Below are 12,747 nucleotides of genomic sequence, written 5' to 3'. Positions count from 1 at the left end.
CAAGTTGTAAATATAAAATCAGTTTTTGAAAACTGGCTGTACACCATGGGAAAGCAGAAATAAAGCCTGAGCTTGACTTCAAGTTGAAGACTGGAGGTACAAACATATCACAAAGATTAATAACCATCCTGGCAGAGAGAACAGCCTTAGATAAATGTTCACAAGTGATCATTTGTAGAACTAGGTTCATACTGACCTGTCCCTAAATCAGACTATTTAAATCATCTTTCATTGTTCCACTCTTTTTATAATGCATTGGATATACTCAAATCAATGCTCATCTCTGTTTTCTGGTCCCTCAGTGTCCTTCTTTGTAAAGCTGAGATACTGGTAAATAATATTTTTCAATCAATTGTCAAAAAGAGAAATAAGAGAGATAGTTGCCCTTACTTTTCTGAACTTAAACACCTCAATCAGAGAATTTCGTTATTCCTTCAAATGGTACTGGACAGCAATAATTATCATCAACTTACCAAGACCATACCATAACGTTACTTGTTCATCTTCTTTTTTTCTCTCCTGACCTGTTTTCTTGTTTCGCTACTAAAGGCTGCTAGGAACTGTTTGGTTGACAGCAATCTTACTGTGAAAGTGTCTGACTTTGGGATGACTAGGTAAGTAAAAGTACTGTCAACCTTGTGAAGCTACAGTCAATGTACATATAGTTTGTTGGCATTGATTAGCTAGTGACTGACTATTAGTAAAGTTAATTCACAGGGTGTGATACAGCTCCTTGTGTCTCCTTTGCATTAATAGCCATAAACCATTAGGGGCTTTTCACTGGAATGAAGTCATTCTGCTGTCTCAAAAGTTAATGCTTGAAGGCCAAATGCAGTTGAGACATTTCACTATTCATGTTTGTTGAAAAAAAATCCAAAGTTTGCTTTGTATACAAAATTATTTCTATAATGCCCCCCTTATAGATATTCATCTAATTTGTGGGCCAGACATCTTCATCAACAACCTCAATGTGGAGAAGCTGGAGAGGATGAATGGCGTAGAGCAAGTCCTCTGAGGAGAGACTGAGGTAGCAGGGCTTGCTTAGTCTCATAAAGAGGAGGCTAAGAGGGTACTTAAAAGCTGCCTACAACTTTTTGTAGTTACAAAGATGACAGTCAAATTACTCTCAGCAGTAACAGATGATATAACAGGGGGCATTGACCACATATTGCAGCTGTGGAGGTTGAAGCTGGACAGTCAGAAAAACTGTTTGACCAGGAGGGTAGTGCAGCACCGAAACAAGTTACTCAGGGAGGTTGTGGAATCACCATCCTTGAAGGCTTTTCAGACTTGGCTACACAGAGCCATGGCTGACCTGATGTGGTATTGGTGATAATCTCAATTTGAGCAGGAGGCTGGGCTAGATGGCCTTAAAACCCCCATTTCTATGGTTCTGTGATATTTCTCTGATAAGTTCATAGCAATGATCTGTTCTGTAAGTTATAGCTAATGCTCTATCTGGTATCCTTTGAAAATATGGGATTCTGTCCAGGTTTTTCCTAGGAGCCTAGTAGTATACAAGGAAGAAAAAGTAAGTAGTGTTTCACTGTAACTCAGTCACAACTTTGGTTCTTGTTTTGTAGGTATGTTCTGGATGACCTGTATATAAGCTCACTAGGAACTAAGTTTCCAGTGAAGTGGTCTGCACCAGAAGTTTTTAATTACACCAAATTTAGCAGCAAGTCAGATGTATGGGCCTTTGGTACGTATGGAATTTGACATATAAATATGTATGCACATTCATGTAAATATGTATGCTTATGCAATGAGGGTTGGATTTCCTTAGCTTACTAAGCAGAAATGCTAGGTATTTACACACTGGAAAAATATAAGAAGTAGTTACAGCTTATATTCTTGTTTAATATTTTTATGCGTCCAAGTTCTGTCTCTCTCAGGATTTTTTTTAGCTCTACTGCTTTTCTTTTAGGTACATAAAAGCTTGGCCCACTCCCTATTTGCTTTGTATGCATTTAATATGGTGCACCAGAGTAAACTTTTGGCAGTGGAGATCAAACAGGATCTTTGTGTGTAGAGGATAAATCTGTGCTGCCCGTGTCAAAACAGCTTTTCTGTTAGTTGCAGAGGTCAGAATGGACTCTGTGCATGAGCCAGCTGTGGGAGAGGATCTATTAACTGGGATTCTGTAGCTCAGAAGAAATAAGATGCATTTGCAGATCTCTTTCTACCCAGGAAATTCAAACATTTTAACTTCTGCTTCAGTGGTTTTCAGGCTGTGTTTACAAATTTCTGGAGTCTGTTTACTGCATCTAAAAGCCTGCAAAAAGTAACAAAGAAAAAAAGAGCCTTTTGTCAATGAGCTTAAATTGCACATATATGCAGTAGAAAAATGTTAGCAGGCATCAAATTGATGAAAGACTGGCAATCCACTGTTCTTGCAAAAATCTGTCATTGAGCAATGGTGAATAAAGCAGATGAAAGTGTTTACAAATGCTGCTGCTTCTTATCTTCAACTTCAGTTAGTCTCTCAATATTGTTAATGGAATTCTGGCAGAGAGTCAGCTTACTTAGGCCGTTTACAAGTTTATAATTACTGTAGTTCTGATTACATCACAAGCTGGATTTTTTTGGTGATAATTTTTCTTTTTTGTTTTTATGGATGAAATCCTGACTGCAGGCGTTATTAACTTCAATATTGGCATTAACTTCAATGCCAAAACAAAACTTAGAAGAACTTAGAAAACTTACAAAGTCTTTTCTCGCTTTTACACTATCCATTGATACAGTAGAAGGAAGGGGAGAGCTGGATCCATAAGTTGTTGGTTTGGTTGTTTTTAACTAATGAGTCTTTGGAGGGCGAAATAGCTGAATTGTTATATTCATATCCCAAAAGCAGATGTTGAGAACAAATGATTGTGCCTTTTAATGTTCTGTGAGGGAAAGCTGGGACCCAGGTACCATTTTCTTCTGATCCCATTGTCATGCTATGGTGCTCCAGTCTTCAGGTTGGAGGAAAGTCAAAGGTCCAATAAAGTCCTTTTGGGAAAAAGTCTTTACTGCTAGTATTATATAATCATTGTGAAATAATAAAATACTAATTTTTAAAATATTTACAGTTGACACAATTATCATGTGTTCAGTTAGAATAAAAAATTGTTTTTTGAAAACTTGTCATTATGAATTAATGATAATTATATTGCCCAGTGTTTCAGTTGTTTTCATATAATCCAGTTTTTCTAGGTATGCATAGCAGACACTGAAAGCATTTGGAAATCTTTTGTATACCAAAGGAATACATGTCCCATTCACTTCAAAATACCAGTAAAAACTTTCTTATAATTTATTCTATGAAAACATAGATACTTACAGCTTCCATTTCCTTTTTCCTTCCTTCCCACCCTCTCTTTCTCTCTATCTGTATGCACACAAACATATATAGGGAGATGTTTGTATGTATTTTGTAAAAAATGCAGTCCATGAATAACCATCTCTTAGGTTTTGTCCATTATTGTCTACAATAAGTCCATTTTATGCAAGCACTATCTAACTTCACCTTCTACTACACTAAAAGTTGTTTTACATTTGAGTACAGTATCACACTTGTCAGCCATCTCATACACTTCTCAGGACAATGTTCTTTATACAGAATCTGATACAGTTATGTGTTGCATGAGTGTCTTGTTCTGGAAAAAAAAAGGTTCTTTTGCATTTCTCTACTTCTATATCTTGTCTTCCATTACCATGAATATTTCTGCAGGTATCCTTATGTGGGAAGTGTTCACTTTGGGAAAGCAACCCTATGAGCTGTATGATAACATGCAGGTGATTGAGAAAGTTTCTCAGGGATTCCGGCTTTATAGACCACAACTGGTTTCAGACATCATCTACCAGATAATGTACAACTGCTGGCATGAGGTCTGTATATCTGTACATATAACCTGGAGAAATAAAAATGGATAGAGTCATCATGAACAGCTGAATAAATGTTAATAGTGGAAAATACCTCTTATAAATGCCATTGCTTGTATGTAGTGTGTTCTGTGTAGCAGTCTAGTTCGGTACCTCATTAGTGATAAGAGAAGAAAGCACAGCAAATAGGGCATAAAGGAAGACTGGCTCACTTCAGAACCAAGTAGTTAGGCAAATAACATTAAAATACCCTTCAATATAGTAATAATACGTAGGGTGAGATTCTGCTCATCTATTTTTAACTCTTTAAAATTTGGATACTGAGCTAAGCTAATTGTCTAGATTCCTAACACTGTTACAGGACAGAAACTAGTACCTCTCCATGGTCATTTGCCCCCTCTGTCTTAGGCACCAAAGAATAAAAGATATCTCTTCTTCCTGTACAGGGATCTTTAAGATTTAAATGAGACCTCTATCTTTTTATAGATAGCTAAAATGGCGTGAAGTAACCCCACCCTTAGAATGGGAAGGGTTTTTCTTATCCTCTCTCCAAGTCTTTTAGCAGTTGTAAGTCAAATAGTGATTATGCTCATATTATTTTTAGAGATCTGTGTCTGCTCTGCAAAAAATTGTCCTGATTTATTGTTATTCTTCATCTAAATTTTAGTCAGCTGTCTGTAGACTGACTTGTTTCTCACCAGCGACCAAGAACTGTTTGGCACTTTATTGATACCATGAAATTACAGTAATGATAGATTTTTTAATACAGTTGTCAGAAAAATGAGAAAATTAACCTCTATTTGAGGACATGTTAATGCAAAGAAAGGAAATTAAACTCTCACAACATAAGGAAGATATAAAAAGTAACTCTAGTTTTCTTTACCCTGTAAGTATCACTGTCTCTCTGAATTTCTGCATGCTAAAACCAAGAATAATTAATGCAAATTTGAACAATTGCAGTATTAGGTAACTATATCCATTGTTTTTTGCTTCATTTAGCAACCAGAAAAGCGCCCCAGCTTTTATCAGCTCCTATCATTTTTTGAGGCACTGAAAGAAGACGACAGGGCTTGAAGAAGAATGTCCGTAAACAAATGACTGTGTGTGTTGGTTCCATATCACCTGTCTTCTATAAGGGAGTTATATCTGAAATTTGTCTGACATGAGTCACCTGTATCATTCTGTGTTAGTATTCTTCTAATTTAATCAGGGAGTTGGCCAAGAAGAGTATGGAGAAAGCTTTTGTGATATTCTGCAGGAGATAGCATCTGGAGGGATACTGTATAAGAATATAATTCATTTTATTAGCATTGTCTCAAAGGACTTCTCAAACACTGAGGTATACAGTAATTGTGTAAACTTTTTCAGTGCTTCCAAGCCGTCATTATTTGGCCTTAACTGGAAATGTAAAAAGGGAAATATATGCTTGTTAGGTTTTCTGATTATCATAATGCATCTGAGTGTGTTTTTCCTTTGCAATCACCTGAAGCTGATTTGAAGAAAAATTCAGAACTGCTGCAAGTGACAACAACATGAGTAGTTATAGTCTTGCCTTCAATTACTTAGAAATTATTATCAGTAAATTATTATATCCATTTGCATACTAGTACTATTGACTTTAGTTTGGGCCATCAGGGTATCTTTTTGATTTGGAATTCATGCTAAACTATGTATCTAAGATATTGGCAATTAGATACACGAATGGTGTTTACTGTAATGTGATATAGCTTGCTGCTAGACTTAAAAATGAAAAAAATATGTTCTATCCAGAATTCTGTGGTCATTATAATCATCAATGGTAAATTTTGCTCATCTCTATAAGACCTGACAGGCAAAAATTTGAAGAGAATTGAAAATGCTATGAATATAATGTTTAACCAAATATTTCACTATTGAAGAGCTGAAATTTGGCTCCTGATGTTAACACTGAGTTCTTAAGTAAAAGCACCTGACTTTCATGTTTGCATAGCAGTACCCTAATTAATACTGACTTATATAAATCTAGAGATGCCAAATACATCTGAAGCTGCATAGCTACTTCCAGTTTTGGAAAGTATAAGGACAAATAAAGGAGTCTAAAATTAGGCACTCGTATGTGTAAAATGCTGATCTGATATAGGGTTTTTGGTTTTTGTTTCTTAAATAAAGTAAGATCTGAAAAAAATCTCCCCTTCTTTCCTTATATTTGAGCTAATTCAATGTGTGACCCCTCTAAGAGTCCAAGTAATTTCTGTTCACTCCTCCCTGATGGAGCTGGCCCAGCCCAAGTAGGGGCCCCTTTGCTAAGCACAGCTGTCTATGTAAAGGGGAGCTCTGTGTGGGTGTCTCTGAGGGAAAATGGCATCTGAGGCTGTGCGAATGACTATAGGGGTCTGCATAGGGTTAGGGGGACCTGAGAGGCTCTGCATGGACTGAGGGAGAGGCAGGGCGCAGTATGATGTTGCCTCTGCATAGAGCCAGGGAAGGGGTACTGAGCTAGATGAAGGGCAGAATACCAGTGGGATGTGGGACCCTGGGTACTAAGGGTGTGAGGTAATGTTGGGGCTAGCACATAGGGCTGATTTTTTTAAAAATATAAATGTCTTTTTACTTCTGTTCTTCTAACACTTTGTTATCTTTTTTAGTGGGTTTACATGCTGACAATCCTGAATTGTTTGATTCATAGCACAGCTTTTAGAATTAATCGCTTTGAAAGGAAAGCTTAGTCTTAATGGAAATGTTAATCTTAACAATAGATCTGAAGATGGCTGGCAATTACATTATTTGATTGCTTCCACTTTTGTTATTCCATGTTTCTCTTACTGCCCAAAAAGTGAGAAGACCATGCATAGGTGAATTATTTATCTTAGAAGCTCAGCTAAAGCACTGAGGTTGGGGGATGTTATGGCATCAAGGTATGTGGTGTAGACAGCTGGGAAAAAAATGATTTTCTTGCCTTTAGATTTTTGTCTGAGGCACTACAAACTAACCAGTACCATCTGCCTACCATTTTGAACTGTCTCATTTAAGAGTCTTCTCTCTTAAATTGTCAGTGAGTGTGGCGCACTAGGAAAGTGTTTCATGAACCCAGAGAGTCCAGTTGCATGTTTTCAGCCATATATTGGACTGCTTTCTCCAATTTCTGTCACAGTTTTGAACACACATAAGTTTAAGAAGGCATCATGCATTTGGTGAACCTTCTTCACGCAAGCCTTAGCCCTTTGTTTGCTACTGGTTCTTTGTCTAGAGGAGTGGGATTGAGTAGACACCTCGTGGCTTTCAATGACCCTGTTGTGTACAGAACATCTGTACTGGCATGGTCACAGGCACAGCATGGGACCTATAAGACTCAGAATGATAGAAATGCTGTTTAGAAGGGATCTCTGGAGGTCATCTAGTCTAACCTTCTGCTCAGAGTGGGACTATCTCCACACTCAATCAGCCATGCCTTTGCCTAGCTGAGTTCTGAAAACTTCCAAGGCTGGAGATCCTACAGCCACTCTCACAGCCTGGAACAGGCAGCCTGCTCCAGTGCTGCACTACCTAGGGAAACTACCTCTTCAGGTCTAACCTGAACATCCAAGCTTCAATCCAGTACCCCCTGTTATATAGACTGGCACTACAGAGAAGAACAACAACAAAGAAGACTGAGCCGAATTCAAGTAGTTGTAGGCAGCTGCTAGATTCCTCCCTAGCCTCCTCTTCATCTGACTCAAGCAGGCCTGCTTCCTCAGTGTCTCTTCATAGATCATGTGCTGTAGGTCCTTAACCATCTTTGGGGGCCCTCTGTGCAAATGCCCCAGTTTCTCCACATCCCTCTTAAACTGGGATCCCAAAATATTGTTCCAGGTGTGGTCTCACCAGTACCAAGTAGAGAAAGATAAGGACTTCCCTTGATCAGCTGGCTGTGCTCCTCCTAATCAATCCCAGTTTGTGGTTTTCTTTCACTCATGGTAAGAATGTGTGGTTGGCTCATATTCAGTCTGGTGTCCTTCATAACTCCCAAGGCCTTTTCAGCAAGGCTGCTGCTCAGCCACTTTGTTCCCAGCCTGTACCAGTGCATGGGGTTATTCCACTCCAAATGCCGAAGTTTGCACTTCTCTTTTTTGAGCTTCGTGAGGTTTTTTTCTTTTTAATTGGCCCAGTCCTCAAGTTTATGCATATCCCCCTAGACTGAAGCTCTGCCATTTGTCACATCAGCACACCTGTACCTTCCACTGCCACCACTCCAAGAGCAGCTGGAGATTGGGCAGGATATATTAGAGCATCTAAAGTGGTACTAGATGTCTATGCTTAGGTATCTAAATTCCACCCCAAGGTGGATAGTAGTTGTGACAGTGACTTCTCCACATGACAAGGTCTGATGTCTTAGTTAATACCTTGGATGAAAAGCCAGAGCATGCCAAGCCAACGCCAGCTGCTTGAGTCTGTCAGAATGAAGTAGAGAGGAACACAGCAAAACTGATTTGGCCAATGCTTGTATCAGAATTTTGAAGTGCAGAAGCAGACAAACATCAGACTGTGTATCTTTTCCACCTGCCTTTGCTTGTTAAGATGCTCTGCAATCTTTCTGTTTTGTAGAGTACAAGGTTTTGTTCCCAATGGGCAGGACTTCACATGGGCACTGATCATTGGTTTCCCTACGGTGTGGTAACCCCATTTTATGTTGTGTCAAAGGACATTCTGTATGTCTTTATGCCTTCTGCACTGACAACACGTAGCAGAGGGAGGGCTAGACCTTTTTCAGGATCTCATTGCATGGCAGAAAGAGTCCACATTAGTGACAACATTAAATGTTATACTTAGCTTTTCCATGACTTGGAGCTTTTACATTTAACACTAAGAACATTTTATGGCTGATTACAGGGAGGTGCTGAGATTGCCAATTTGCAATTGGCCTTTCTTGTAAATTGTCACATTGCTTTGTGAATTTTTAGCATGAAGTGCATGCTACAGTCCTGAGAGTTTGCATAAAATGTATTGGCTGAGGAGAGCAAAGACTAGAGGCAGATGCAGGACAATGGTATTGGGTGCAAAGATATCAAAAGGAGACTCTAGGACAAGTGAAAATGACATGACATCATACTTAGGTAAGATGAATCCTCTGTAGTATTTGACTAACTAGAAGCAGTCATTTGGGGCAAGGGGAAGGAGAAGAAAGGATCTTTTTTCTTGATTTGCTTTGTTCCGGGTTTTTGAGATCTCTGAACCTTGTAGCAGTGCAAAATGCTGAAATGTTCAATTTTTTCCATGAAACAGAACTCTTGTTTTCTAGCCAGCTCTTGGTGTGTTTTCCTTCTCTTTATGTGTATGTATATACACATGCGCAAACCCACTGGCACACACACATATAAAAAAATAAACTCCCCTACACTATTCAATAAAATTATATCAAAAACTAATCTGTGGACTTAAAAACTTATCAAGCAACCAGTTGGAAAAATAACTTATGTTACAAATTTCTAACAGAGTTCCAGTGCTTTTTTGTCTTCATTCAGTACTCATTTTGGATGGATTCAGATTTCCTGAAAGTGCAAAAAATTGCAGTTACTTCCTATCAAATAGAGTTCTTCACAAAGGTTTTTCCAGTGGTCAGGTTTTTTTCTATTAGATACAGTTTTAAGCTCTCCATCCAGAAAGATGAAGATGTTCCTCATGGGCATCAGGAGTATGTGAGTTATTTTTACACCTGTCTTGATCTAAATTCAACTTTATACTTCCAAGATTTTGTCCCTCATTACAGAGGAAAAAAAGAGAAATTGGATATAGCAGGTTTATGAAGAGCAGCACAAGCAGTATGTGTTATGATATGCATAATTCATAGAAAAGCCACAGGGTATGTATGTCTTGCATTTTTGTACATTATCTTGTTAACACAAACAGCAAATGACACCAAGTTGTTGTTGCCTGTGAATGAGTAGATTGATAACCTACCAGAACCCATCATGTTTGATGACATCTATTATTGTTTTGGTCCTTGCTAGGCACCATTATTAAAAGTGAAATGAAAAAAAAGAGAAATCCTTAGTCCATGCACACATCTTCTAAAATGTTGTCTAGGTCTGTTCTGATAGTTCAAAACCCAGGTTGTTTTCGCCCTCTTCATGGTAGGGGTTCACTGAGAACTTTGATCTTGCTTCACTTGCTTTTTCTCTCTGCCTCCTGTAATGAAAATTCTTTTTATATTAGAAGCGCCTGTTCTGTTCAAGTCCTTCTGTATCCCAAAAAGAAGCTATCGTAAATAATACTGTTCTTAACTGGGAACAGTTAGACCAAAATGAATTGTGTTGGTTTTAAGGGAAACTTTAGCAAACCCACTACGTTTTAGAAATTTCATTAACTGCAAGATGTAGAAAACCAGCCCAAGTATATTGATGTCAGTGCAATAATATTTGAGGAAAAGGACAACCTCTACCATGATAATTGAAGACTGCAGGTGCTGATTAATTTGGGCAAATTCTGCTGTTGGAGAGGGTACTGTGCTCCCAGCAGTGCTCCATCAGCCTTGCTGCAGTGCTGACAGAAGCCTGCCAACACTGCAGCTCTTTGCAGCCACAGAGTCCAGCTGCCTTGTTTAAACTGCTGATGGAGGGGAAGATGCTGATGCAGTGCGTTGCACTGGAGAGCCTGAAAGACAGGGAGCTGTACCTTTTGCCATTACTGTGGATGGGGGTGGAGGGGCACAGAATAATAAGCAGTAATTCCTTAACTTGTTTCAGTTAGATTTGGCAGCCTATCTGTAAGCTCCCTGATGATTCAATTATCTGGACTTCTTCGATAGTCATGATAACAGTATCAAAAATACTACTCACTTTCTTCGATCTCTCTGTCCAGTGATGATCAAGACAACAACTCCAATGACAACCAGGCTAATGACCACTCCAAATATAATTAACCAGACAGTGACTGGTGGTTCATAAGGTGTGGCCAGGGTTGGAAGTATGCCCACAAACTCCAGCGTGGTATCGTCCAGTTTGAAAGCCTCACTGATCCGTCCCCGAGACATCCTGCCATGAACAGCAAATTAAAAGCATTACATATGTTTACTGGAAGGAAAGAAAAAGTCTTCACATGCTTTTTAACTCTCCAGTATGCCAAGCTTCCACTGAACTGCTCAGCTAAAAAGGCTATTCAGCAGATACTGCTAAACCCATATTCTTCCTGTCCTGGGGTGGTGGTGACATGGACTGTAATCCAAACCCTTATTCTTCTGCAGCTGAAGTGACATGCGCAGATACTGTACAAGCTCTTATATCCAGTACAGCTTATCCAAATGAGGCAAACAGCCTTCTGTTCTCACTGTTTGCATTTTGCTCCTTATTTTCTCTATGCGTAAGTTTCTTGGATACATGATGGAAAACCACATCTTGACTTCCTCTTACCTATTTCCCTCCTACAGTCTCCCACAGTCTTCCTTCTTGTCTTTTTCACTTCACTGAAAACACTTTCCCTGGAGTCTTTTCTGTGTCTTGTTTTTCCCTTAACTTCTGCTTTTGTTACTGAGTTTGAACTGGACAATGACTTTCATAGCCATATTCTGCCTTGGCTCACCAATTTCTCCAATAACCTCTTCAACCCCATCTCATGTTGCTGCTATTTTTAGATTCATGCCCAGTCTACATTATCCATGACCACCTGAAGACTTAAAGTTTTACTGATCATTTCTATAATAATAACTTACAGTGGTGTCATATTGTGCTATAAAAGAGCTCTTCATTGACCAATACCTGGGAACTAGCTTATTCTCTGACCTCTTCCTTTCTGTATAATCAAACACGTCTGGCTTTCTTTCTAGTATATCATTCAGGAGCCCTTGCTAGCAATAATTCTTGCACTGAATTTTCACTGATGAGATGAAGAAAAACTCACACGCACATGTACATTCATGCACATGCACACGCAATTACTGTGCCCTGTATTTCAGAATATAAGATAGTTCCTGTTTAAGTTTGATCAATAATATTTCCTGGCACAGTATGAATCAATTAGGTGTGTTACCACAGTTTTACAAGCCCCCTGAAGCATTTTACATTGGCTCCTGTCCAAGACACCATCAGATAGATGGACTGTTTTCTTTCTGTCATAACAGTTTCTCCCATCCTAATATTTCCATGTTAGCTAAAGAGCTCACTTTTTATCACCTCTTCTGCTTCAGCTAACTTGAACACAGATTTTCCTTCCATCCTTACATGTTTTTCCTCCCAAAAAGCAAAATCTCACCTGATGGCACTCTCCACATCAGCTCTGGGAACAACGTCACTGACATTACCTGGCATACTGACAGTAAAGTAGAAGGAGATCCTTTGTGTCTCCTCCCCAACATGGATGTCTGCAATCCTGAGTGAGAAACAGAAGAGAAAAATTTCTTGATTGTCAAGGTGCCATTAGCTCTAAATCAGGCAAGTGAACAGCTGTGTTTGACAAGTGGTGTTGGAGGGATACTTTGTGCTGAGCAGATGTTTTTTTGAACTCAGCTTGGAAATAAGATCAATTTTCCTGTCAGAATTTCTTTTCTGTATGTGCTGATAAGTAATTTTAAATAGAGAGCATCTACTCCATATCCAAGACAATCCTTGGCAAAATATTCCAAGGCACATGCTCCACTATAGGACAGAGGAATTGCCTTTTGAGTGTTTGGGGTAGGGCTCATGTATGAGATAATGTATGAGATACCTAGTGAAAAAAAAATCCGTACTTATATTCTGCTGGGAATAGATCCTAGACATTACATGACTGATGTTCTATGGAGTAGTATCACATAGTTTAAGAAGATAGCTTCTGAAAATTATCCAAGAGACCTAACAAAAATGGTATTTTTTCATACCAAAATCAATTTTGTTTGATAGATTTTATGTTTGTAAGTAAACTTTGATAAGATTAGTTTGCCTGCATGGAATTTTA

At 38.7% G+C, this 12,747-nt stretch overlaps 2 protein-coding genes across 2 annotated transcripts in view; one reads left to right on the top strand and one right to left on the bottom strand.

The window, feature by feature from the left end:
• BMX (BMX non-receptor tyrosine kinase) overlaps window positions 1-6,021 on the top strand; it is a 28,872-nt gene extending 22,851 nt beyond the window's left edge. The window contains exons 16-19 of the mRNA XM_064499863.1: window positions 550-614; window positions 1,584-1,702; window positions 3,716-3,873; window positions 4,867-6,021. Coding sequence (XP_064355933.1) covers window positions 550-614; window positions 1,584-1,702; window positions 3,716-3,873; window positions 4,867-4,941 — 417 coding nt within the window. The 3' untranslated portion in view covers window positions 4,942-6,021. The remainder of the gene's footprint in view (window positions 1-549; window positions 615-1,583; window positions 1,703-3,715; window positions 3,874-4,866) is intronic.
• Window positions 6,022-6,946: 925 nt separating this feature from the next.
• The window catches only part of ACE2 (angiotensin converting enzyme 2), a 28,912-nt gene continuing 23,111 nt past the window's right edge, over window positions 6,947-12,747 (bottom strand). The window contains exons 16-18 of the mRNA XM_026120784.2: window positions 12,067-12,183; window positions 10,659-10,853; window positions 6,947-10,008 (exon numbers count right to left, since the gene is read on the bottom strand). Coding sequence (XP_025976569.2) covers window positions 9,903-10,008; window positions 10,659-10,853; window positions 12,067-12,183 — 418 coding nt within the window. The 3' untranslated portion in view covers window positions 6,947-9,902. The remainder of the gene's footprint in view (window positions 10,009-10,658; window positions 10,854-12,066; window positions 12,184-12,747) is intronic.

Source organism: Dromaius novaehollandiae, chromosome 1, assembly GCF_036370855.1.
Source record: "Dromaius novaehollandiae isolate bDroNov1 chromosome 1, bDroNov1.hap1, whole genome shotgun sequence".
NCBI classification, from domain to species: Eukaryota; Metazoa; Chordata; class Aves; order Casuariiformes; family Dromaiidae; genus Dromaius; species Dromaius novaehollandiae.
Note: the sequence above shows the minus strand (reverse complement) of the source record. Positions and strands in the feature narration are given on the sequence as shown.